Source organism: Henckelia pumila, unplaced genomic scaffold (assembly GCF_033568475.1).
Source record: "Henckelia pumila isolate YLH828 unplaced genomic scaffold, ASM3356847v2 CTG_112:::fragment_1, whole genome shotgun sequence".
Lineage (NCBI taxonomy): Eukaryota > Viridiplantae > Streptophyta > Magnoliopsida > Lamiales > Gesneriaceae > Henckelia > Henckelia pumila.
Genome location: NW_027331763.1, coordinates 119,887 through 147,268, shown reverse-complemented (window position 1 = coordinate 147,268; position 27,382 = coordinate 119,887). Strand labels below are relative to the sequence as shown.

General features: G+C 38.6%; 2 protein-coding genes across 8 annotated transcripts; both read left to right on the top strand.

The window, feature by feature from the left end:
- The first annotated feature begins 12,174 nt into the window (after positions 1–12,174).
- On the top strand, positions 12,175–23,650 carry LOC140870646 (uncharacterized). Of its 7 annotated transcripts, none has more exons than XM_073273040.1 (20): positions 12,175–12,366; positions 12,649–12,718; positions 12,814–12,886; positions 18,950–19,067; positions 19,159–19,209; positions 19,280–19,354; positions 19,484–19,594; positions 19,687–19,734; positions 19,805–19,879; positions 20,001–20,117; positions 20,213–20,314; positions 20,439–20,531; positions 20,606–20,871; positions 20,950–21,153; positions 21,392–21,484; positions 21,560–21,661; positions 21,755–22,129; positions 22,898–23,134; positions 23,229–23,298; positions 23,402–23,650. In XM_073273040.1, exons 4-19 carry the CDS (start codon positions 18,956–18,958, stop codon positions 23,256–23,258), a joined length of 2,091 nt encoding a protein of 696 aa, XP_073129141.1. In that variant the 5' UTR covers positions 12,175–12,366; positions 12,649–12,718; positions 12,814–12,886; positions 18,950–18,955; the 3' UTR covers positions 23,259–23,298; positions 23,402–23,650. The 7 variants fall into 7 exon arrangements, with proteins under 7 accessions (XP_073129141.1, XP_073129143.1, XP_073129140.1 ...); XM_073273042.1 differs by having other exon boundaries at positions 12,649–12,723; XM_073273039.1 differs by having other exon boundaries at positions 12,646–12,718.
- LOC140870645 (uncharacterized) lies at positions 14,719–18,948 on the top strand. Its single transcript, XM_073273038.1, has 4 exons — positions 14,719–17,450; positions 17,533–17,841; positions 17,919–18,018; positions 18,102–18,948. Exons 1-4 carry the CDS (start codon positions 15,118–15,120, stop codon positions 18,729–18,731), a joined length of 3,372 nt encoding a protein of 1,123 aa, XP_073129139.1. The 5' UTR covers positions 14,719–15,117; the 3' UTR covers positions 18,732–18,948.
- Positions 23,651–27,382: the final 3,732 nt, after the last annotated feature.

Here is a 27,382-nt window from a genome sequence, read left to right as displayed (position 1 = left end):
GTCTTTCACGGTCAATGCTCAGAGGCTGAAACAATATTTGGGGGGTGATGTCGACTCAACGCCAGTCATGACCACACTGACTGACCAAGACTAGTTTGGGGAGAGAACAGTTGAGCTCTAGGCTCTAAATTGAGAACTACTCTCTTCACTCTATTTTGTTTTAATTTAAATTATTTTGCTTTAAACTCTTTAATTTCCCGTTCTTTTTAGTTTTTAGAAATTTTTACTTTTGTTTGCTTTTAGTTTTAATTTTGAAAAATAAAACACCCGAACTCACTGTTTTGCTCAATAGGGGATGCGCTCGGTCTGCAAAATTAAGTAGACCGAGCGCCCACACAATCCCAAACATACTGTTTTTCTTACAGGGGGTGTGCTTGTTCTGCTAAATTGTGCAGACCGAGCGCCCAACAATACCCCGGCTCTCTGTTTTCCTAAATCTGGTATGCGCTCGGTCTGCTGAATTGTGCAGACCGAGCGCCTCGCGCAGATACAACAATTAAAAAACCCGATCCCCTTTCCCCTTTAATTCTTACTCGTTCTCTCTTTCACTCTAAACCCTGCGCCGCCTCCTCTCCCTGTTGTTTCTCATTTTTTTTCTTCTCCACATCGCAGGTATCTTTATTCTAATTCCCCAATTCCGCTAAATATGGGTCCTAAGAGAGCCAAGATTTCCACCTCTCGTGCCTCTCATTCATCTTACAACATAATTGATGGAAAGTTCATATCCATGGAAGCCAAATCACGACATGAAGCTACAATGATGAATCGGACTCCGATTTGAGAGCAAGGCATCGATCTACCCGAGAATATCACTCTCGCCCACGGCATCCCGGAGCGTGGATGGGCTGAGTTTTTCCGAACACCACAGGCGGTCGTTGTCCCGTTAGTAAAGGAATTCTATGCTAACGGCCCGGAACGAATAGATAACAAAGCCTTTGTGCGGGGTAAGTTGGTCTCTTTCGACCCTGAAGTTATTAATGATTTATTGAAAACCCAGGAGGTAGACGATAGCCTATTCCAAGAGTTTAAAGCTAATCCGAATTTTAATCTCGTCTCTGCTGCACTGTGTTATGATGGGAATGTTTGGAATGATTCGGTTAAATTTGTATCGTTTAAATAAAAGTTTTTGACAATGGAATCGGCATTGTGGTATGCATTCCTAACACACATTATAAGGCCCTGAAATTAATTATTTTGGATTATCGGAATTTATTATTTTATTTATGGAGATTTTGTGAACCGGGCTTGAATCGAATTAATTGATAATTCAGGGACCGAAATGCAAAAGTTGGATTTTATTTTTTTATAAGCCACTTGGTTGACCTCTCAACCACTAATTCTCCTTCCTCCCATTCTTCACGCCTAAACCGAGAGAGAGAGAGAGAAGCCATGGGAGACTTCTTTTCAAGCTTTTCAATTCTTTGATTCGCACGATCCGACCGTTAGAATTTTAATCCGAGTTGAGATTCTCAATCACTACGACGAAAGCTTCGTTTTGACGTAAGTTTTGCTTCGATCCTCGAACTTTGCTTTTTGTCGGGTTTTCAGAATTTGATGATTTTCGAATATGTTGTTCTTGAGCTAGAATAGATCGTGTATTCGAAGTCGGATCGGAAAAAGAACGAAGTTTGGATTTTATATGAATTTTTAGGCTTAAATTCAAAAATGGGGTTCGAGATTTTGTTGGATTTTTGGTTGTTTTGTTGATTGAGAGGTTGATATGAGTTGATTGGAGTTGGTTGTTGTTGTTGGATATTTTTTGTTGGACTGTTTATAGCCGTTATGCCGTCAAAATCGAGTTTGGATTATCGGTTGTTTTGTTTCGGTTTGATTTTCGGGTTTGATTGAATTGGTAGATTGATGTCGAATCCATATATTCTTCATTTTCAGAATTGGATTGGAGTTTCGGGTTTGGATCGAACTTTGGAGTTGATTCGAGTTGAGAATTGAAGACGATATATTGATTGAATTTCCTTGTTTTGAATTGTCGTGATTCGATTGATTATTTATTTGAGTTCGTTGTTATTTTCAGATTTGAATCCTCGACGGACTCGAAAGGTAAAAGACGACATTGATTCGAATGGGGTTGAATACTCGAGTTTTGATTGATTCTCGAGCCCCGAAAACCACATACTATATGTTTAATTGCTTGTGCGAACATGTTTGAGTATTTTGTTACATTTGCATTCATATTGAGCCGATTATTTGATTCGTTTTGAAATTAGACGATTTAGGGAGCTATTTTGAAGTGGTCTTAGATTTCGAGATTTTCTAAGTACCAGAATATTTCTTATAGTTGCTCTAAAGTCTAGGGGTTAAGTTGAATGACATCCACCCCGAATGGGTGTGTCGGTGAGTTGTTGTGAAGACTTGGCCCCGGTATCCCAACCGAGTACCGATTGATATTTCGATTATCTGAGTTGATAATCCCGAACTTTTGAAGTCATGCATACATTCGAATTCCTTTTGAATTATTGATGATTGTTCATTTCGTTATGAAATGTTTAATTGAATTGTATGCCCGTCTCTTTTACTTAGAAATTATATTTCTAACCGGTTTATCCGGCTGTTGTCTTTGTTTGTATGTGTACTGGGCAACATGAGGATCAGGAGCAGGACCGAGTCATCTTGGTTAGCTCGGGGTGAGTTTGGTAGAAGTGAGACGCCGTGTGTTGTAGGGTTGCTTTTGGACTTGTATTTTATTTTGTTTAGTCGAACGAATCCTACCGTCGAACTTGTATTGTTGAACATCGTTTTGTTGGTGTTTCGAACTCCTTTTGTTGGGTTTAGACTTTGGTTGGAACCTTGGTTGTTTGGATTATTGAATTGAGCTTTTGGAGTTCTTCTTTCTTGCGTTCAGGTTTTGCAACCCGAGGGCTACGCGTGGGCGCGCCTCGTTTTGTGCAGCATTAGGCTTTCTGCCGTAGGCTATGCGCGGGCGCGGGAGGAATGTCGCGCGGGCGCGCGTATTTAGGCTTTTTGCCGTGGGCTATGCGCGGGCGCGCGATTTCCTTTTTTTAAAAAAATTGATTTTATTCCGCTGTTCTTTTTGTTCGATTGTGATTAATTATTCAAGATTAGGAGATTAGAAACGGGGTCTCACATTAAGTGGTATCAGAGCGATAAGATTCTTGGGGTTCGAACTAGAGTGAGCGGGGTAGATCGAGTTCGCATGAATTGAATTCTCGCATGTGATTGATTTATTTAAATGATTATTTTAAATACGTGCGAGCATGCTTTATTGATTCTTGAATTAATTGAATTACATGAGTTGTGATTTAATTTATAAAGCATGGATTACGTGATATATGAATGTTTTGTGCTATTATCTGTTCTCGTATACCGTTGAGATTCATGAGTACTCAGAGCAGAGTTTGGACACCGAGGTTATGAGATTGAGATATGGTGTCCTAACCCCTTTGATATCAGATGGCACCTCGACGAACTTTGAGAAGGAATCCACCACCTTTGACTACTCCTTCTACCGAGAATCCGCAGCCTGTAGTGAATCAGCAGAATGATCAGGGTAGTACTAGAGTGGATCAGTTTGATTCTACTACGACCCCTATGGAGACTCTCCTGAAGATATTTCAATCGTTCCGACCGCCTATCTTGATTGGTACAGAGAACTCCGTTGACTTTGAAAGTTGGCTAGATGACATTGATCAACTCTTTGATTCCCTCGACTACACCGATGACCGCAGAATCAGGCTAGTCATTCACCAACTTCAGGGTGTTGCAAAGAATTGGTGGAACACCACCAAGAGGGCAAATGAGAATCGAGGCACCGTTGTCACTTGGAATTTGTTCAAGACTGAGTTCTACAAGCGGTTCTTTCGTGTCTCGTATCGTAAGGAAAAGGGTGCCAAGTTTGCGAATTTGAAGCAAGGGAACTTGAGTATCGAGGATTATGTGAGCAAGTTTGACAGTCTTTTGAAGTTCGCTCCTCACGTCGCAGATAACGAGAAAGCCAAAGCCGATCATTTCATCAACGGATTGAATCCCGAGATCTTCACCTTGGTTAATACCGGGAGACCCAACAACTTCGTAGATGCCATGGATCAGGCAAAGGGAGCCGAAGCTGGATTTTTGATGCAACGAGGAAATCAGATAGATCCTCAGCAACAGCAAAGGTCTTTTCAGAATCAGCCTGTTCAGTTTCAGCCTCAGCAGTCTCAGTTTCAGTACCAACCTTCTCAGCAGTCGAATCAATCTCAGAGGGTTGATGGAGGCAATAGTGGCAGAAACAGGCGAGATCAGTATCGATCGAGAGAAAAGCAATTTAAGAAGTCTGGGAACAGTTTATCGAGTTCCAGTGGCTTTAGACAGTTCAGTTCCAGACAGAGTACCGGGTTCTCAGGACCATCGTGCAATAAGTGTGGAGGCCTTCACCCAAATGATCAGTGTCGAGGCGTGTTTGGTAGTTGCAATATCTGCCAGCAACCGGGTCACTTTGCTAGAGTCTGTCCTCAGCGAGGATCCAATAGAGCTCAGAGCGGCAATTCTTATTGGCAACCAGCTCAGCCCGAGAGATCAGCTTCTGCCGTTCATTATTTTCAGCCCCAACATTAGTCTCGTCAGGGAGGTAACCAGAATCAGAACCAACCTCCTCGACAGCAGGCGAGGGTGTTTTATTTGACAGAGGATCAGGCCAATACAGGTCCGAATGATGTGATAGCAGGTAACTGTTCGATTGTTGGTTATCCTGCGTATGTTTTGATTGATACGGGTGCTTCTCACTGTTTCATTTCTGAAAGATTTTTCGTGATTCATGAATTATTTGCTGAGCCATTATCTAATGTTGTTTCTATTACTTCACCTTTGGGTGGAGAAATTGTTTCGGTGAGAATGGTCCGAAATTGTGTGTTAGAATCCGAGGGGAATTCGATTGAAATTGACTGCATCGTACTTGGACTATCTGATTTTGATTGCATCGTTGGAATTGATGCTCTGACCAAGTACAAGGCTACAGTAGATTGCTTTCAGAAAGTGGTCCGATTCAGACCTGAGATGGCAGACGAGTGGAAGTTTTTTGGTAAGGGTTCTTGATCCAGAATTCCTTTGATTTATGTGTTATCCATGTCTCGTTTGCTACAGAAAGGAGCAGAGGGATTTCTGATTTATGCAGTGGATGTTCAGAAGTCTAGTACTGAGTTGACAGTGTTACCGGTGGTTAGTGAGTTTCCTGATGTATTTCCAGACGAGATTTCTGGTTTGTCGCCGATCCGAGAGGTTGAATTTAGTATTGAACTGGCACCAGGGACTCAGCCTATTTCGAAAGTGCCCTATCGAATGGCTCCGTTGGAACTGAAAGAGTTGAAGGAGAATTTAGATGATCTGATTGCCAAGGGATACATCCGACCTAGCGTATCACCTTGGGGTGCTCCAGTACTTTTCGTGAGGAAGAAAGACGGTTCTATGCCTCTATGCATCGACTACCGCCAGTTGAATCAAGCGACGATCAAGAACAAGTATCCTCTTCCTAGGATTGACGATCTTTTTTATCAATTGCAAGGTTCTTCAGTATATTCGAAGATAGATTTGAGGTCAGGGTATCATCAGCTGAGAGTTCGCGATGGAGATGTGTCGAAGACAGCTTTCAGAACAAGATATGGGCATTTCGAGTTCCTAGTCATGCCGTTCGGTTTGACCAATGCTCCAGCAGTTTTTATGGATCTGATGAATCGTGTCTTCCAACGATATTTGGATGAGTTCGTCATTATCTTCATTGACGATATTCTGATTTATTCGAAGAACCGTTCTGACCATGCCGAGCATTTGAGGATTGTGTTGCAGACTTTGCGAGCCGAACAGTTGTATGCTAAGCTATAGAAGTGCAGTTCTGGTTGGACCGGGTGGTTTTCTTAGTCCACATTGTATCAAGAGATGGAATATCTGTGGACCCCAGTAAGATCGAGGCAGTCATGAGTTGGCCGAGACCGACATAAGTGCCAGAAATCCGAAGTTTTATGGGTTTGGCGGGGTATTATCGCCGATTTATCAAGAAATTCTCTTCCATTGCAAAGCCGATTACCCAGTTGACCCAGAAGAATGCACCGTTTGTTTGGTCCGAGGAGTGAGAGGCCAGTTTCATTGATCTGAAGAATAGGTTGACCAGCGCTCCGATCTTGTCTATTCCTTCAGGTTCGGGAGGTTTTTCCGTTTACTGTGATGCTTCTCAACGTGGTCATGGATGCATTATTATGCAGAGGAAGCATGTCATAGCTTATGCTTTGAGGCAGCTGAAGCCGCACGAGACTCGTTATCCGATTCATGATCTCGAGTTTGCTGGAATTGTTTTTGCGTTGAAGACTTGGCGCCATTACCTTTATGGAGAGTCGTTTGAGATATTTTCTGACCACAAGAGCCTGAAGTACTTGTTTTCTCAGTCCAAACTGAACATGAGACAGAGGATATGGATGTATTTGCTTAAGGACTTCGACTGTGAGATCATGTATTATCCCGGAAAGTCGAACGCAGCTGCAGACGCTCTTAGTCGGAAGCTTTGTTCCTTTTCTCTTGCTACAATTGGTGTCTCGCAGTTGATTGAGGATTTTTGTACTTCTGGTTTGGAGTTTGAGACTGATAGGAGATCCATCAGAGTTTTTGCAATTCAGGCTGAGCCAGAGTTGTTTCAGTTGATTAGAGAGGCTCAGAGATCTGATCCGAACAGTCAGAGTTCGATAGAGAGGGTCAGATTGGGTCATCAGTCAGAGTTTTAGGTCAGGGATGATGTGTTATTCGTGAATAGCCGCATTGTTGTTCCCGATGTTTCTGAGTTGAGACAGTGTATTCTTCGAGAGGCGCATTGCAGTCAGTTCAGTGTTCATCCCAGAGGCCGGAAAATGTATAATGACTTGAAGACTCAGTTCTGGTGGAAGCAGTTGAAGGGAGATGTCACGAGGTTTGTGTCCCGTTGTCTGAATTGTCAACAGGTGAAAGCCGAGAGGAAGAAACCGGGTGGTTTATTGCACAGTTTTCTAGTTCTGGAATGGAAGTGGGATCATATCTCGATGGATTTCGTCACCAAGCTACCGCATTCAGTTAGAGGTTGTGATGCGATTTGGGTTGTGATTGACCGGTTGACGAAGTTTGCTTGTTTTATTCCGTATAGAATGACATACCGTCACGATAAGATGGCCGAGTTGTATGTCCGAGAGGTTGTGAGATTTCAAGGCATGCCGAAATCGATAGTATCAGACAGAGATCCGAGATTCACTTCTCACTTTTGGCACAGTCTACAGGAGGCATTGGGTACTCGTCTACACTTGAGCACAACGTATCACCCTCAAACCGGCGGTCAGTCTGAGCGTACGATCCTGACTTTATAGGATATGCTTCGAGCAGTGGTGCTTGATTTTGGCTCAGGATGGCAGGATTCCTTGCCTTTAGTGGAGTTTTCGTACAATAATAGCTTCCAAGCGAGTATTGGAATGGCCCCTTTCGAAGCTTTGTACGGGAAGAAGTGCAGATCTCCATTGTTTTGGGATGAGATTTCAGAGTCACCTGAGTTGGGTCCAGAAATGATTCGCGATATGGCAGAGCAAGTGAAGTTGATTCGAATCAGGATGAAGACAGCCCAAGATCGACAGGCCAAGTATGCGAATGTCAGATGCAGACCTCTGTGTTTTGATCAGGGAGACTGTGTGTTTTTGAAGATTTCTCCGTTTCGAGGGACTGTCGGATTCGGGAAAAGAGGAAAGTTGTCACCAAGATTCATTGGTTCTTATGAAATTCTGGAAAATATAGACGATCTTGCCTATAGGATTGCTCTTCCTCCGTCTCTTTCAGGCATCCATTATGTGTTTCACGTCTCGATGTTGCGGAAATATCATCCGGATCCATCCCACGTTCTTCAGCCCGACGAGGCCGAGCTTGATGATACTCTGAGTTACTTCGAGCGACCGATTCAGATTCTTGACAAAAAAGAGAAGCAACTCAGAAGCAAGTTGATTCCGTTAGTGAAGTTTCAGTAAGGTCGCCATGGAGTCGAAGAAGCAACTTGGGAGACCGAATCCGATATGAGGCAGCAATTTCCAGAGTTGTTCGACTGAGGTGAGTTCGTTTTCAGTTGTTTCAGTTGTGATCTGTCAGATTTCGAGGACGAAATCGAATCTTAGAGGGGGAGAATTGTAAGGCCCTGTAATTAATTATTTTGGATTAGCGGAATTTATTATTTTATTTAAGGAGATTTTGTGAACCGGGCTTGAATCGAATTAATTGGGAGTTTAGGGACCGAAATGCAAAAGTTGGATTTTATTTTTTTTTATAAGACACTTGGTTGACCAAGTCTCAACCACTACTTCTCCTTCCTCCCATTCTTCACGCCTAAACCGAGAGAGAGAGAGAAGCCATGTGAGACTTCTTTTCAAGCTTTTGAATTCTTTGATTCGCACGATCCGACCGTTAGAATTTTAATCCGAGTTGAGATTCTCGATCACTACGACGAAGGCTTCGTTTTGACGTAAGTTTTGCATCGATCCTCGAACTTTGATTTTTGTCGGGTTTTCAGAATTTGATGATTTTTAAATATGTTGTTCTTGAGCTAGCATAGATCGTGTATTCGAAGTAGGATCGGAAAAAGAACGAAGTTTGGATTTTATATGAATTTTTAGGCTTAAATTCGAAAATGGTTTGAAATTTTTTTGGATTTTTGGTTGTTTTGCTGATTGAGAGGTTGATATGAGTTGATTGGAGTTGGTTGTTGTTGTTGGATATTTTTTTGTTGGACCGTTTATAGCCGTTATGCCGTCGAAATCGAGTTTGGATTATCGGTTGTTTTGTTTCTGTAGTGACCCTTACCCGGATCACCTACTAAACAGAACTTAGGCATGCAATTAACTTAATAAAACAGATATCAGAATAAAACTGCGGAAACCATATACATTATACAATCCCAAGTAAAGGAATCTGTAATTTATCCAATAATATACAACCAAATCGAATAGCTGTATAAACCCAAACAACAGTAATAAAACCTAAGCGAAGCTCCAGCTGGCCAACCATTGACTAGCCCCTCCTGGATCCACCCTCCTCGGCCAATCGCAAACCTGCCCCATGGAATAGTGAACTCCCTATAGACTCGAGGTCAAGGATCAGATAACAAAGACAGACCGGGCCCTGGTATGTAGCACGATGTGCCGTCGCTTCAGGAGGTGGCTCCCATACCAAGATAACCGTGGATACGCCGAACCCAAATCGATGGAAGTCCATCCACTAACAGGATAGGGTACAACCCTTCTAACAGACATCTCAAAAGAGATACAGCAAGATGCAAATGAATGCAGCATAATATCATGGCATATAAATCATGCAGTCACATAATACATGCATACTCAGTCAGGATATCTCGAATAGTACTTTCGTACCTCAACACAGCGCAAGCTCTACCAACTCTAGGTCCACGCCTATAGTCTGCTCTACACTGCCAAATGATACTACTATCATCAAAGTGCTCTAAAAGCCTTAACTAAGCTATTGCATACTCCTAAATATTTATAGGAAGCAAAAGCTATACCTTCGTCCGTCGTTAGCCCTTTGATGTCGATGCCTCCAGAACTAGGGCACAACTCCGCTACAACTACCGAACGCCTCGCCGACCTCCGGACCAAGCCTAAGAAGACTAGAACAGCTCCAAAAGGACTAGAAAGGAAAGGAGAACTCGGAATTGGCAAATGAAAGTGAAGCCTCGGCCTTCTATTTATAGACAACGATCGGAACCTCCGATCCTTGATCGGAACGTCCGAACCTCGATCGGAACGTCCGATCCTGCCATCGGAGCTTCCGAAGATCCTGATCTACCACATGTCAAAATATCACTAGTTGACTCCGGATAGGGGTGATCGGAGCTTCCGATCCTGATCGGAGCTTCCGATCCAACCACACGTCATGCCTGACGTAATAACATCGGTGCCTCCGATCGCTCATCGGAGCTTTCGATCCTGTTCGGAGCTTCCGATCGTGCCTTCGGAGCTTCCGATCCGTCCGATACTCAATTCAATTAATTAGCATTAATCCTTTAATTACTCAATTAGGGCACGGGCTACTACATTCTCCCCCACTTAAGATATTTCGTCCTCAAAAACAGATCTTAAGTACCGAATGCAATTACAGAAATCAGAAACATTCTTTATTCAAATCAAACGTTACAAAGTTTGAAACTGAATACAACTCAAAGAATGTAATCAAAACAACTCAGGATGGTCTTTACGCATCCTGTCCTCAAGCTCCCAAGTAGCTTCCTCAGTGCCTCGGCGCTGCCACTGAACTAAAACCAAATGAATGACTTTGTTCCGTAAAACCTTATCCTTATAATCCAGGATACGAAGAGGTTTCTCAACATAAGTCAAATCCTTGTCTACCTGAACCTCAGACCGCTGCAGAATATGAGATTCATCCGCCACATACCGTCGCAATAGAGATACGTGGAACACGTCGTGAATACTGGACAGATGCGGTGGAAAAGCTAGTCGATAAGCCAAATCACCAATGCTCTCCAAGATCTCAAACGGACCGATAAATATGGGAGACAACTTGCCCTTAAGGCCAAATCTGAGAATCTTGCGGAAAGGTGACACTCTCAGAAACACTTTCTCCCCGACCTCGAACTGCAAGGGCCTACGCTTGATATTAGCATAGCTGTCCTGACGATCCTGTGCAGTCTTAATCCGTTTCTTGATCTGATCAACAATGTCTATCGCCTGCTGAATAAACTCTGGTCCCTCAGCCTGTCTCTCCCCCACTTCTTCCCAGAAGAGTGGAGTACGACAACGTCGCCCATACAACGCCTCAAAAGATGCCATCCCAATACTAGTGTGATAGCTGTTGTTGTAAGCGAACTCGATCAACGGCAAATGATCCTGCCAGGCTGAACCAAAATCCATGACGCACGCTCTAATCATATCCTCTAACGTACGGATAGTGCGTTCTGACTGGCCATCGGTCTCCGGATGATAGGCTGTACTCAAACTGAGAGTAGTACCCATCGCACGCTGAACACTCCCCCAGAATCTAGAAGTAAACCTGGGGTCCCGATCGCTGACAATTCTCACAGGCACTCCATGAATTCGGACGATCTCCTGAATGTACATCCATGCCATGCGATCCACAGAGTACTCTCGGCTATAGGCAATGAAATGCGCTGACTTGGTGAGTCGGTCCACCACAACCCAGATAGCATCACAATTCCTCGGGGATACCGGCAAATGGGTCACAAAGTCCATTGTGATAAACTCCCACTTCCATTCAGGAATAGGCAGACTGTGAAGCAATCCTCCAGGTCGTCGATGCTCTGCCTTGACCTGTTGACACACCAAACATCTCGAAACAAACTATTAAACACTGTGTTTCATTCCCTTCCACCAGAAACGAGTACGGAGATCCTTGTACATCTTGTTGCTCCCAGGATGAATACTCAACTTAGTGCGATGTGCCTGAGACAAAATCTCCTCTCGCAACTCTTCATCCTGCGGAATCACAAGCCTACCAGACAAACACAGAAAGCCATCTGACTGATAATGAAATCCAGACGAGCTACCCTCGTTAGCTAGACGAGCTAAACGTTGGGTCTTCGAATCAGACATCTGAGCATCTCGGATCCGCGAATACAAGGCTGGCTCAGATAATATCGCAAACATCTGGATACTCTGCATACCTTTCTTATGCTTGAAGGTATAACCTGAAGTACAACAGTCACTGATCGCACTAGATATCGAACAAGTCTGAAGTGCGGATAATCGCACCTTGCGACTCAAAGCATCAGCGGTGAGATTAGCAGCTCCCGGATGGTACTTAATCTCGCAATCATAGTCCTTAAGCAAGTCCATCCACTACAAGAAAAAACACCTATAGTGACACTTTCTTAATGACATTTTTTTAAAAGTGTCATTAAATATATACATATAATGACATTACTTAAAAATAAAAATTTTAATAAAATAAAAACCCTATTAAATATATAATGATGACAATATTAAAAAATGTCAGTAAAAGTATGAGCCATTTTTAGGCTTAAATTATTTTTCATTTCTCTTCCTTTATAATTTTTTTTTTGGAAAAGAATCTCTCACCATATTAAGTATATTATGATGACAATATTAAAAATGTCAGTACAATATTAAAAATGCCAATAAAATTATACGCCTAATTAATTCACCTCTCCCTCCATTTCGATCAATGACCCCGCCTAAAAATCCCCAATTTTTTTTCTGGAGTGGCGCTTAAGATTTTCCATCGCAATCTCCAAAATCTCACTCACGAATCGATATCCCGGCTCCGCCAGATCCTCCCTATCCTCGACATCTTCTTCCATCACCGCTTCTTACGCCGTCTCTTCACCAGCGCCGCCATCGTTGTGCCGCCGCCGAGGTTCTTATTTCTTTTCCCTTCTCTCGCAATACATAGCCTAGTCTCAAGTTTTGTGATCTTTTTTTGGGCATTTGCTGTTGATTTATGTGATTTAAGGTGGTAAAGAGATTTCAATTTGACAAAGAAAATTTTTATCCGTAGGAGAATTGTGTTTCTCGGCATCGTGATGTTTTTCAATCATTTTGCTTGAGTTTGTTGTTGATTTTGTTTTTTTGTTTTTGGTTTCAATGAAGTGTTAAAATTCATCTAACTACCAATTATCGATTATTTTCCTATCAGTAGAGTCTTATCTGCCGGGATTCAAGTTTGGTTCACGGCAAGGCTGTTGATCTTTTCTAGTTCACCCTGCCAAGTAAGGTTTTTTCAGTGCCATTTTCTTCAAACTTTGACGAAGCCAAGATTCCAGTTTCCCGTTCAACTTGATAAAAGATTTCAATTTTAATGCAGGGAAAGGCTGCCTACGTCTTCACCCATCAACGGCTTTTGCACCGTCTGTCACCAACGCCGCCATCTTGCTCAGGTATGTTATTTATTTTGTTTTGGTTTTCATGAAGTGTAAAATTCGATCCAATATATTTTCATTGATCTAGCAGACTGATCGGTGAGGTTTTATTGGTGCTATATATGTTCTTCAAACACAACTAATTAATTTATCAAGAATCGCACTGCCCTGGTTCGAATCGATTTGATTTGATCAAGTCTTGGGTTGTAGGCAGTTTTGAGTCTCACTAACATAGTAGTAGCAATGCATATTGTAAACTGGTTTTGTATTGGCCCTATTTCTTTCGAAATGGTTGTTAGTTTCTGCCACAAGACAGGGCTTGTGAGTTTGCGATGTTAACTCCGGTGCAGATCCATGAGGAGACTGAGAAAGCTGTTGGTAATCCTAGATTACCTGTTCAGCATCACAGTCTGATCATGAAGAGCCATTAAATCAAAAGATTTGAACACATTAGAAATTGTTTCATTTACATTGCAAGTTTCATCACCGTACTTGTTTGGATAGAAAAATAATTTCAATGGACATAGTTCTGAGTCTCAGTAACATAGTTTTGAGTCTCACTACATAGTATGTGCAATGCATATTTTTGTTTTTTTTAAAAAAACCTCTGGTTTTGTATTGACTGCCATTTTATTTTGCTTTTTTTCACTTTCTGGAGCGAAGCATATTGTAAACTATAATTTCTGTCCCATTTTATTAAATTTGGTTTCTGTAAAATTATGTAAGTTTTCTCAGTCCACAACTCATATCATTATGAATCTGTTAGTTCCTGGAACTGTGAGTTTCTAGTTTTTTGTGAATATAGAAATTCTTGCTAGTGTGAGCTCATAAAGAACTGTTGGGGGCTTTATTTTAGTGAGTGGGCAGCAGCTATCATGTGCTAATTTATTTTCAATTCCTTAGTTATCACACGTAAAATAATGAATCAATAATATCTAATATAAAGCCAATAAAGTATTTGGGATGCCATGCTGAAAATGCATGTGGGTTGCTGCCACGATGGGTAGTAATAAATCCATGTGATTGAAATAATTTCTCAAGCAAAAGATTTGATGGATCTAGATTTCTTGAGAGGATAAAAAATTTAGAGAGACATATAAATGTTGTAAATTTATTGCAAGAAGTTGACAATTATATGTTTGTAAAGTAGTTGCAAATTTTTTCTTAAAGAAAAAGAGTTAAACAAAGCATGCAGACATGGATGGAAGCAAAAGGGTAACTTTCCTTGTTCCCCATTTCAGTTTTTACGTACGATCGTACGATTCCAGTAATTTTTCTTGTTCCCAATTTCAGTTAATTTACGTATGATTCCTTGTATGTCGATACTTCTGTATTACATAAGAGGGACATAAAAAATCCATTTTAATGGATTCATTTGTCTGTATAAAACAATCCTTCTAAGCAGGAATGAGAAGCATGTTAAGATAACCAATAAAATGATTTCTAAACCTCTCATATTTGAGAATGTACGTTCTGACCCATTTTTTAAACATAAATGACATTTGCAGCTCTCGAGATAGAATTCATATTTGGACAAAAATTAATTAAATATTTTATTGCAAGAAGTTGACAATTATATGACTTGGGCTTTCTGTGTTCTCTTTATTTGCATCAAATATTGTTTTGTTGATTGAAATCTGGGGTGTACTAAAGAATATTCTGAGATGGGTAATTAGATAAGTTTATTTATAGAATACTTCATCACAATTAAAATAATAACGTACGTAACTGTATGAATGAGCTAAGAAAAATGTATATATTTATATACATAATATAATATTATGAATATTATAAATTTTATTTATTAATACATAAAATAATAATATTTGTCAAAAAATATCTTTTTTTTAAAAATTAATATAAAAAATGAAACAGTACCAATAGGCAATAGTTATAAAAATAAACTGAATTACCAAATTAACGAAATCTTGCTTAGATCGATGCTTCCACCTTGATATGTTATAAATTACTTTCTTGTGTCAATTTAATTATGAGGAAAAAAAATTTTATTTTAATTATGAGGAAATAAATTTTTATTTTAAGATGTTGCATGTAAATTTATTTTAGTAATGTTCTCGCCAATTAATTATGAGTGAAGTAATTTTAGATTAATATTTTAAACGTAGATTAATTTATAAGTAGAAGTTTATTATATAACATGTTGATTGTGGAGTGGTTTTTCTTTAACATCTTTTATAAAATTAATATCATCTCATTTCTTATATTTATAGTTTATAATTTATAATTGTATGTCTTTGTTTGATATTCATACTCCACATATATATACATATATTATATATTTGTTTTTTGAACTTGTGTTAGTAGATATTTTTATCAAACTTGTGATGGATAAAACTTGGATGTATTTGCCGAGACAAACTGAGGAATACAGAAAAGGACTGGAGAGTTTTCTAGATTTTGCATTTTCTAATGCAAACGTAAATGGAAAAATTGCATGTCCTTGTGCAAGATGTAAGATTGGCATATGTGTTTCAAGAGAGGATGCTTATGATCATTTGACGGTTGATGGATTTATCAAAGGTTATACCCACTGGGTTGCTCATGGAGAGATATCAAGTAGTGCATCTTCAGTATCTAGTTCTGTTCCATATCGTGCTGATGTAGATGATATGGAGGGGCTAGTTCACGAGGCTTTTGGGGTCCCACAACACGACGAAAATATTAAAAATACATCAGGATTTGAAAAGGATAATGATATTCCAATTGGGGAGGCCCAAAAATTCTATAAACTAATTGATGATTCGCAAGAAGAGTTATATCCAGGCTGCAAGAAATTTTCAAAACTTGCATTCATCATTCGCTTGCTTCACTTAAAATGTCTTGGTAAAATGACCAATAAAATCTTCGACATGCTTTTGGATTTGTTGAGAGAAGCATTTCCTAATGCCATGAAGGATTTACCAAAATCATATTATGAAGCAGAGAAATTGATGAAGCAATTAGGACTTGGCTACGAAAAGATCGATGCTTGCCCTAATGATTGCACCTTGTACTGGAGGTTGGACAAAGAAAGAGTTAAATGCAAAACATGTGATGAGCCAAGATGGGAAACTTCTGAAGGTGATCCAAGTGGTGAGAAGAGGAAAGTTGCACGAAAGGTTTTATGGTATTTTCCAATAAAGCCTAGGTTACAACGTTTGTTCATGTCGTGCAAAACAGCAGTCCATATGAGATGGCATTCTGAATCTCGCACAAAAGATGGTTACATGCGGCATCCAGCCGATTCCCCAGCTTGGAAAACGTTTGACCATAATCATCTAGAATTCGCAAAGGATCCCCGGAACGTAAGGCTTGGATTAGCTTCTGATGGATTTAATCCATTCAAAAACATGAGTGTGGTGCACAGTACATGGCCAGTCGTTTTAGTGCCATATAATCTTCCGCCATGGATGTGTATGAAACAACCATACTTTATGTTATCGTTGTTAATACCTGGTCCATCTGCTCCTGGAAATAACATCGACATATACTTGCAGCCCCTTATTGCAGATTTGAAGGATTTGTGGGAAGTAGGAGTGGAGACATATGATGCATCAACCAAGCAAAATTTTCAGTTGCATGCCGCATTGTTATGGACGATAAGTGATTTTCCTGGATATGCAACCTTATCTGGGTGGAGTACCAAAGGTAAATTTGCATGCCCGGTGTGCCACAAATTTACACATGCACGCTGGTTAAAAAATGGCAAGAAATACTGCTATATGGGTCACCGCAAATTTTTGAACAGTGACCATGAGTTTCGCAAAAATGCTCAACATTTTGATGGAACTGAAGAGTATGGAAGACCACCACCCTTACTTTCTGGAGACGAAGTGATCAACGAGTTGAAAAATTTTAAATTGAAATTCGGAAAAACCGTTGATGATAATCCAGAACTGCCATACAATTGGAAAAAAATGAGTATTTTCTTCGATTTACCATATTGGAAAGATAATGTGATACGTCACAATCTTGATCTTATGCATATTGAAAAGAATGTATGTGAATCAATTTGCGGGACATTGCTGAATATGAAAGGGAAAACAAAAGATAATATTAAATCTCGTCTTGATTTGCAAGAAATTGGCATACGTTCAGCACTTCATCCTATCGAGAAAGGACCAAGTAGAGTTTCTCTTCCTCCAACATGTTATTCAATGGGGAAAAAAGAGAAGGGTATATTTTGCAAGGTTTTGAAAAAAGTTAAAGTTCCAGATGGCTATGCATCTAACATTTCACGATGTGTTCAACTGAAACCAGCAAAATTAATTGGTCTAAAAAGCCATGACAACCATATTTTGATGCAGCAGTTGTTGCCAGTAGCACTACGTAGAACTTTGTCTAAATCAGTACGGACTCCTTTGATTAAATTGAGCAGGTATTTTAGAGAGCTATGTTGTAAAGTAATTTCTCCTACTGATGCGGTTCGTCTTAGGACAGATATTGTGGTGATCTTGTGTCAATTAGAGAAGATTTTTCCTCCCTCATTTTTTGACATAATGATTCATTTAACCGTACATTTGGCTACTGAAGTACAACTTGCTGGACCAGTTCCCTACCGATGGATGTATCCATTTGAAAGGTAAAAAAAACAAATCTTATTAACTGTTTATTTAAGATAGTATTTTTGCTAAATAATACAAAATTTATGTTTTTGATATAAGGTACTTGGGGACATTGAAGTCTTATGTCAGAAATAGGAGTAGGCCTGAAGGATCCATTGCTGAGGGGTATTTGGCTGAAGAATGTTTGACATTCTGTTCTTTATATTTAGCTGATTATGTAGAGACAAAATTCAATCAATCGACAAGAAATGATGATACAACTATCGACTCAACACTCGCATTGGATGTGTTTACAAACTCTGGTTATGCAATCGGAAAGGCCATTGCAACAAAGTTTGATGATGAGACATTAAAGAAGGCACATCAATATGTGTTATTCAATTGTCATCACATACAATCCTATATACAGTATGTTTTTATATATTTATATTTCATTTAAATATATAATCATCATTGTTTATCCAATTACCGTTCTTAAATTTCAGGGAACATCGTGAGATTTTGAATCTTAGTCATTCTGGTCTTCCTCCACACCAAATTGAACGTATGCATAGTGAGTCTTTTGCCTCTTGGTTTGCCAAACATGTAAGTTTTTGTTGTAAGCTTAATTAGATTTATATATTCTGATTTTTTCATACAAAATTTAACAATTTGTTCTTGTGTGATAGATTGAAAATATAAATCTTCCACAAGATGATCCGGTAACAAATGATCTGAAATCACTTGCCGGAGGCCCGAATTTCATAGGGATACAATATGCAAAATTTGTTTCAAATGGATTTAGGTTTCATACAAAAGAAGTTGAACGCAAGAGAAAAACACAGAATTGTGGTGTAATTGTTCGGGCCACTACTTCAAGTTATTCAAGTATAAGAGATCAAAATCCAATATCAAGTGAACTTGATTATTATGGGATTTTGAAAAACGTGATTGAGCTAGATTATGGTGGAGGTCGAAGAGTTGTTTTATTCGAATGTGAATGGGTTTCCAAAGGCAAACGACTAAAATTGGATGATGATGGTTTTGTGTTGGCTAATTTTACAAATGTGAAGCGCAACAACGAGCCTTATATATTAGCATCTCAGGCCATGCAAGTTTTTTATGTGGAAGATCCACTTGATTGTAATTGGCATGTTGTTATCACCACTGATGCAAGAGCAAAGTATAAGATGCAACCTCTTGCAGATGTTGATTCATATCTTCAAAGTTGTGTTGGTAATCCTACAGACGATGATAACCAAGAAGTCGTTTGGGTTCGGGATGGCGTTGCAGGAGAGGAAATTGATATTGATACATGATGAGATTTAGATTACAATGAAATTTTTTCTATAGTATATTTTTTTATGTTTAATTAATCTTATATAAAGTTATAGTACTAGAGTGGATTTCTAGATACTTGAGGAATGATGGCATTGTGAATTTTATTATTTTTTTCATTGTAGACTTTTTTTTTAATTTCATATCAAAGGAGATGCAACTAAATTTATGTTTATTTGTAATTGTAATTTTTCTCTAGACAGGAATGACTCAAGAGGGTAAAATTGTTGGAAAATCTCATTTTCAACATCAAGGTGAGATAGACGCACAACCTCGAATTATGGTTGCCAATCACGCAGCTCGAAATTCAAAAAGAGGTACATGTCAAATTATGCATTAAGGATATGTTTCTTAATTTTGTATAACTCTTATTTTATTTTTCATTTTGTATGAATGTTTTTTATTTAGTTAAAGTCGGTCTTGCTAAGCAACTTGGTAGCATGGTAGCTAGCGAAAAAGGTTAGAACTTTCTTGTTTGTAATTAATAATTACACTTGATTATATTTTTGTGTAATCGTTACTTTTGCAGAATTTCAAAACAAACTAAATGTGATGAATAACCAAATGGATGAAGCTTCAAAGAAGCAAAAGAATGATGCACAAGGTATTCGATACAAAAAGTATATGAAGCATAGTGTTTAAGATCAAAAGATTAAGTTTGGATATGTGCAATGTTTACTTAATGTTTTGTTTATCCAATATGAAAATATGCAGTTTTTAATTTTTTTTATAGGAATGACTCATAAGTTTAAAACCGTTGGAAAACCTCGTTTTGAACTTCAGAATGAGTTTGCACAATCACATATTATTGACAATCATGCAATTCGCAATTCTAAAGAAAGAGGTAACGTCTCATTTTATGTATACATAACATTTTGTTGGTTGCTTGTGTATAATTCTTATTTGACCTTGTGAATTTTTTTAAATGTTATGCAGAAGTCGGTGTTATAAGGGAACTTGGTAGCATGAATGACAATGGAAAAGGTTACAACTTTCTTGCTTATAATTATAAACTAAATTTGCTTATATTTTTGTTTAACTAATATTTGTGCAGAATGTCAAAACATAAAATATATGTTGAATAACCAAATGGATAAAGGTTCAATACAGCAACAAAATGATGTACGAGGTATTAGATGTAAAAAAAAGAGATGAAACTTATGGGTTTTTTTTAATTGATTAAGTTTGGATATAATTCTCTATTATGCTTATTTCATGCTTTATTTATCTTATATGTCTTGTTTTTATAGGAATGACTCGTAAGAGTAGAAGTGTTGGAAAATCTCATTTTCAACTTCAAGATTTGACAAATACTCAATCCCGGATTATGATCCACAATCACGCAGCTGGAAATTTAAAAGAGAAAGGTAGCATATCATTTTATACATCAAAAAATTGTTGGTTGCTTGTGTATAATTCTTATTTGACATTTTTCCTTTATATGTTATGAACTTTCTCCAAGTCTATCATGCAAGGGAAGTTGGTATCACGGCAACTAGCGAAAAAGATCAAAATGTTATTCAAATACATGATGCTTCAAATAAGAATCACCTTGAGTTTCAAGGTAATATCCTAAAACTAAGATATAGAAAGACATGAAACTATAGATTTTTAGTTCCAATGTTGAAATTTAGATGTAACTTAGTATAATACTTCATATTTTATTTATCATATATTCAAATATACAGGTTTGACATCTAAGATCACATCCAGCATTAACCGAAATTTTGAAAATACGATTCAAGACCAAACTGATTTTATGGATGAAGAATATGATCAAGGTAAATTATAAGAAGAATGTAATAATTTGTTTCACTATATGTATTCAAGAATTTATTTTCCTTTGTCTATCTAGATGTTGATAGTGAAAGTGAATCTGATGATGCTGAGAAAAAGATTAGAGGCCCTACATTTATGAAAGAAATTTGGGGTCGACCTAGTACGCTGCCACGCATTAAGATTCGATGTGATGATATGGGGCGTCCTATAGGATCAAGAAGAAATAAATTTACTGACTTTTTGGGTACTTTGGCAAGAAATGGTAAATATTGTCCGATCGACGTGGAAGGTTGGCATAAAATGCCATTAGATATTAAGAAAAAAATGTTAGATGTAATAAAGGTAATTGAAATGTTATTGCATAATTTAATTATTACTTAAATTTCTATTATAAGCTAAATTGTTTGGATATCTTCACAGGAAAAGTACGATCTTCCTCCTGGAACAGAGAGTTGGACACTCAATTCAATAGCAAAAAAATGGAGAAACTGGAAGTCAGAACTAAAAAAAAAGTATTATGATCCTGAGTTGCCAATACAAGTTCTTTTGCAAAAAAGAGATCAAAGAGCCTTTGCTGAACAATATGTGAAACTAGTTGCTCACTGGAACACAGAAAAATCAAAGGTATGTATTAATTTATGTGTGTAAAATGAATTTAGCAAAGTTAATTGATACGTATTATGATGAGATATTGCTTTTAAAATTTAAATGTTTTCCTCTGTCATTAACGTTGAGGCCAAAAGATTGTGAAAATGGGTGTTTTATTGTTGCAGTTCCTGCATGAGTATCAAAAGAATGTATTATTTAGAAAAATTTTCATATATTTTTGTTTTTTTGTATGAATTTTAATTTAATGTATTAGGAGAGAAGTGAAAAAAATAAAATTGCTCGAAAGCAAAAGATAATGAATCAGACAACTGGAAGAAGATCTTTCGCTCAAATGCAACAAAAATTGGTAATTTCTCTTCTCAATTTATTTTAGTTTTTCATGCATTAGAATGTATAAATTGATAACCTATTGTAATTTTAGAGAAAAAAAAATGGGCGGCTTCCATCACGAGTTGAATTATTTCATGCCTGCTTCACTCATGCCAGTGGAAGTCCCTCGAGCAATATTGTGGCAGAAAAATTGGTAAGTTTCATTATAAATTTAAAGTACATTAATTTCAAAGATATTTGTTTCATCATCATTTTGTATAAATTATGGTTTGAATTTTTGGTATAGGCTGCAATGAAAGAACTGGAAAATCAACTTCATGAAGATGAGGATGATCAGATAGGTCAAAATGACATTTTTGCTCAGATCATGGGACCAGATAGACCTGGCCGAGTGCGTATGCTTGGTGATGGTGTTAAAACAACTGATTTATGGGGAGAAGTTCCAAGTCGTAGTACATGCAACCGAATAGTGATGGAGCAAAAGACACTGTTAGAAAAAATGGATGAGCAAATTAGAAAGCAAGGTCAACACATTGCAATGTTAGAATCAAAGTTTTTGAGTCAACCAAACAAGGACCTTGGTTCAAACTACAACAATATGCAGCATACACCATCATCTAGCAGTCCATTACTTTCTGATCCAGCTAGTTTATCTTTGAGGGTAAAGTATTTTTCAATTTTTTGCTTTATGAATTTCGGGTTAAGAACATCAGTTAAATGCATAAATGATTTTCATTTTTTTGATCAATTGAATGCTCTTGCGCTTTGCCTGCTATGTTTTTTTTCTAGATTTTCATTTTCTTGAGGTGCCTGCCTATGCTTGTTCTATGCATAAATGATTTTCATTTCTTTGATCAATTGAATGCTCTTGCGCTTTGCATGCTATGTTTTTTCCTAGATTTTCATTTTCTTGAGGTGCCTGCCTATGTTCTTGTTCTATGCATAAATGATTTTCATTTCTTTGATCAATTGAATGCTCTTGAGCTTTGCCTGCTATGTTTTTTTCTAGCTTTTTGTTTTCTTGAGGTGCCTGCCTATGTTCTTGTTCTATCTACTAAATTTTGACATCCTGTCTAAATTCTGTAATGTCCAACGTTTCCTATCTTTCTAGGCCTTGTGCCTCCAGTGTAGACATTATATATGGGCTGATTGTTTTGGCCCATGGGTGAACTTGACTAATCTGCTATGTACAGCCTCTTCTTCTCAACAAAAAGTTTATTGTAAATTTGATGGGAACATGCTGATTTCTTTGGCTTTAGTGTGGAATATTTGTTTTTGTATTGGCAGCCAATCAGTTAACCCTGCAAATAATATTTGTTTAGAATTTGTTGGGAGTATGCCGATTAATTTGACCCTTCTTCCTTGTTATTCATTCACTGTACCATATTATTTGTCTTCATCAAATTCCTTCTTTTGCATTTTCATGTAGATTGGATGTTCTGTCTCGTTACAAAGTCTATTTGATTCGATGAAAATTGTGGCAAAAGGAGTTGTTCGTGGCATGGATGCTAATATTGAAGTTGGGAGACAGATGCTAGGACCAAATTGGTGTGAAATACAAGTTTTAGTTGTCTTAGAAAAGGAAGAGAGTTTGATTAGGCCATATGATCTTTTACAGAATTTTGGAGATGCGCTTGGAGGAATGATAGCTTGGCCTTCTCATTTGGTATGATATTTGATTTTCAATTAACTATTTATTCTATATACTTGTCAATTGTCATGTTATTGTCTTTTTAAACCAATATCATTTGTATTTGCAGTTGAAAGTTAATCAAGAAGACTTCTATTAGTTGAATTTGGATAAATGTCAGCTTATCAGTGTCTCATTTGGTATGATATTCATTAGTTTGAATTTAAATTTCGATTTTTTTATTTATGTGAATATTTTATACATTATATTATATTTAAACAAATATATGAATTTTTATTATAGGTGACAATTTTTGGATTTCGTTTAAGATGGGATGGTTGAAGATGCAGTACAAGTTTGCAGATATTTTTCTTGAGACTTGGTTTTTTTATTTGTTCTTAAACTGAATATTAGGTACGTTGGTGTGAATATTTTTGGATATTTTTTGAGGTGACAAATTTGTCATTAATATTGCACATTATTGATTAATGCAAGATGAATGTCAAATATTGATTAGTCATTTTGATTTTTATTTTAAAAATTTTATTTGTATTTATGTTCATTTGTTAAATGCGTGAATTATATAATAAAAATCTTGGAATTGGACGGTATTATAATATATATGACAATTCTTTGTGTCACAATAACGTATAAAATTATGTATATAAAAATATAATAATAGAACTCATATGATGACATTTTAAATTAAAAGTCATTATAAATAACTATTTATGACAAAGTTTAATGTCTATATAGATAAGTATAAAGGACATTTATACGTGTCACTATAAATTACATAACGAAACATTTTTAATTGACCTTATAAACTATATTTAATGACATTTTTTTATTGTCATTATAAATGAAATACATGGCACTTGTAAGTGTCTTTATAAATGATTTTAAAGGGCACATAAACTTGTCATTATTACCATTATAACAAGACAATTATAAGTGTCATTAAAATATGGGTTTTCGTGGTACTTGTAAGTGTCTTTATAAATGATTTTAAAGGGCATATAAACTTGTCATTATTACCATTATAACAAGACAAATATAAGTGTCATTAAAAGATGGGTTTTCCTGACACTTGTAAGTGTCTGTATAAATGATTTTAAAGGAGACATAAACATGTCATTATTATCAATATAACAAGACAAATATAAGTATCATTAAAAGATGAATTTTCCTGACATGTCAAATTGTCATTATATTATTTTTTTTAGGACACCTATGAAGTTGACATTAATATCATATAATGACATTACATAATGTCAGCAAGGCTAAGACGACATTAGAATAGAGGACATCTTTTGGAGATGTCACTAAAACTTTAATGTCACTAAAAGTGGAATATAATGACATTTCTCAATGTCACTATAGCCTTTTTTTCTTGTAGTGATCCAACGTCTCTGCCTCATGTTCAACTCTGCCTGAGTGAACAAATACTTGAAACTCTTATGGTCGGTGAAGATCTCAAATTTTTCGCAATACAGATAATGACGCCAGATCTTCAAAGCGAACACAATGGCTGCCAATTCCAAATCATGGACTGGGTAGTTGTCCTCGTGAAGCTTCAGCTGTCTAGAAGCGTATGCGATCACATGCCCATTCTGAGTCAGGACACAACCTAACCCCTGAAGAGAAGCATCCATGTAAACTACATACCCTCCAGATCCTGACGGTAATGCCAATACTGGTGCAGAAGTCAACCGCCGTCGAAGCTCACGGAAATTCTCCTCGCACTCGGAGGACCACTCGAAATCCACACCCTTGCGGGTAAGCTGCGTCAACGGTCGAGCTAACTGAGAGAAGTTCAGAATGAAGCGACGATAATACCCTGCTAGACCTAGGAAACTACGGATCTCAGCAACTGTCGTCGGACGCGACCAATTAAGTACCGCTTCAATCTTGCTTGGATCAACAGAAATTCCTTCCCTGGATATGATATGGCCAAGAAAGACCACTCTATCCATCCAGAACTCACACTTGCTCAGCTTGGCGTACAATTGCTCATCTCGAAGAGTCTGCAGTACCAACCGCAAGTAAGAAACATGCTCTTCCGTATTACGCGAATACACCAAGATGTCGTCAATAAAGACCACGACAAACTTGTCCAAATACTCCCTGAAAACACGGTTCATCAAATCCATGAATATAGCCGGCGCATTAGTCAAACCAAATGGCATCACTAGGAACTCGTAATGCCCATAGCGAGTACGGAATGCAGTCTTGGCTACGTCCTGATCACAGACTCTCAACTGATGATACCCAGATCTCAAGTCAATCTTGGAGTAAACTGACGTGCCCTGCAGCTGATCGAACAAGTCATCAATACGAGGCAACGGATACTTGTTCTTCACAGTCACTCGATTCAGCTGCCGATAGTCAATTCACAGCCGCATCGACCCATCCTTCTTCTTCACGAAGAGAACAGGAGCTCCCCAAGGAGATACACTAGGACAAATGTACCCCTTGTCCAAAAGATCATGTAGCTGATTCTTTAACTCATGCATCTCTGACGGAGCCAGACGATACGGTGCTCTAGAAATAGGCGAAGTACCCGGCATCAAATCTATGCCAAACTCGACTTCCCTAGCAGGAGGAAAACCCGGAATTTCATCAGGAAATACATCTGGAAATTCATCCACAACAGGAATGCTCTCTATCCCAATACTCTCAGCGGACAAATCAACTGCATAGATAAGGTAGCCTTTCCCGCCAGACTCTAGAGCTCGACAGGCTCTCAAAGCTGATACCAAAGGCATCGGGGGTCGCGCTCCCTCACCATAGAAAAACCAGCTCTCACTCCCTTCCGGATGAAAGCGTACTAATCTCTGATAGCAGTCCACTGAAGCTCGGTAGGTAGTCAACACATCTATTTCCAGAATGCAATCAAAGTCGTCCATCGCCAGGACCATGAGATTCGCTAACAGAATGTTCCCTTCGAACTCTAAAGGGCAACCCATCACTAGACACTTAGCCAAAGCAGATTGGCCCGTCGGAGTAGAAATAGACATCACTACGTCTAGTGCAATGCATGGTAACTTATGCCTCTTAACAAAACGTGCATAAATGAAGGAATGAGATGCACCAGTGTCAATAAGTACAAGAGCAGGTATACCATAAAGCAGAAATGTACCTGCGATGACTTTCTCATTCTCCTCCACAGCCTGATCATGTCTCAGGGCAAATACCTGGCCAGAAGCTTGTGTCCTTAAATGAGAACTCCCAGCAGACTGTCCCTGCGACCTCTGCTGAACGGTGGCCTGAGAACCCGATCCTGAACCAGAACCAGAACCGCCTCCCCCAGACAATGGACAATCTCTCCGGATATGACCAGTCTCTCCACAACGGAAACAAGCTCCAGAAGCTCTATGGCACTTGTCGGATGGATAATTCTTCCCACAGTGATCACACTTGTCCTTCTTACCGAAACAGACAACACCCCCAGAACCAGAGGAAGAAGAAGTAGATCCAGACTTCTTGAAAGATTGGGCACGGGGACCCAAAGAACTAGCAGGTCTCGACTAAGAGAAAGACCTGTTCCGCCGAATACTGTCCTCCGCCTAGTGACAACGGCTCACCAAACCTTCGTAGGACATGTCGTCGCCAACCGCCACACGGTCATGGATCTCAGGGTTAAGTCCCTGAAGGAACAGATTATACTTCATCTCTGAGCTATCAGCAATCTCGGGGCAATAGGATAGCAGATCAAAGAACCTCTGCTGATTCTCATCGATAGACATGGCTCCCTGTCGCAGACTCAGTAGCTCGCCTGCCTTCGACTGACGGAGTGCAGGAGGAAAATACCGCTTTTGGAAAGCTGTGCGGAACTCGGCCCAGGTGGCCACTCCTCTCGCCGCAACAAGAGGTGCAGAAGTAAACCTCCACCACCTACGCGCACGCCCATCCAAAAGATAGCCAAGGGTCTCCACCTTCTGCTCATCGGTGCACTGGAAAGTCTGAAAAGTTGTCTCCATGCGGTCTAACCAGTTCTCCGCATCCTTCGGAGACTCACCTCCAACTAAGGGCTTAGGACCCATAGCTAAGAATCGACGCACAATGAAACGCTCGTCGTAATGGTGACGATGACGCCGTTCTCGACGAGGCTCCCGGTCGGCATCACCCCAACGCCCACCAACACTGCCATGAGAACTCTGGTCGTCACGATTCGACATCTACAAAAATACCTCAAGATGAGACTAAATCCCAAGAAATCTTTTGCATGTTCTGATACCATAAATGTAGTGACCCTTACCCGGATCACCTACTAAACAGAAC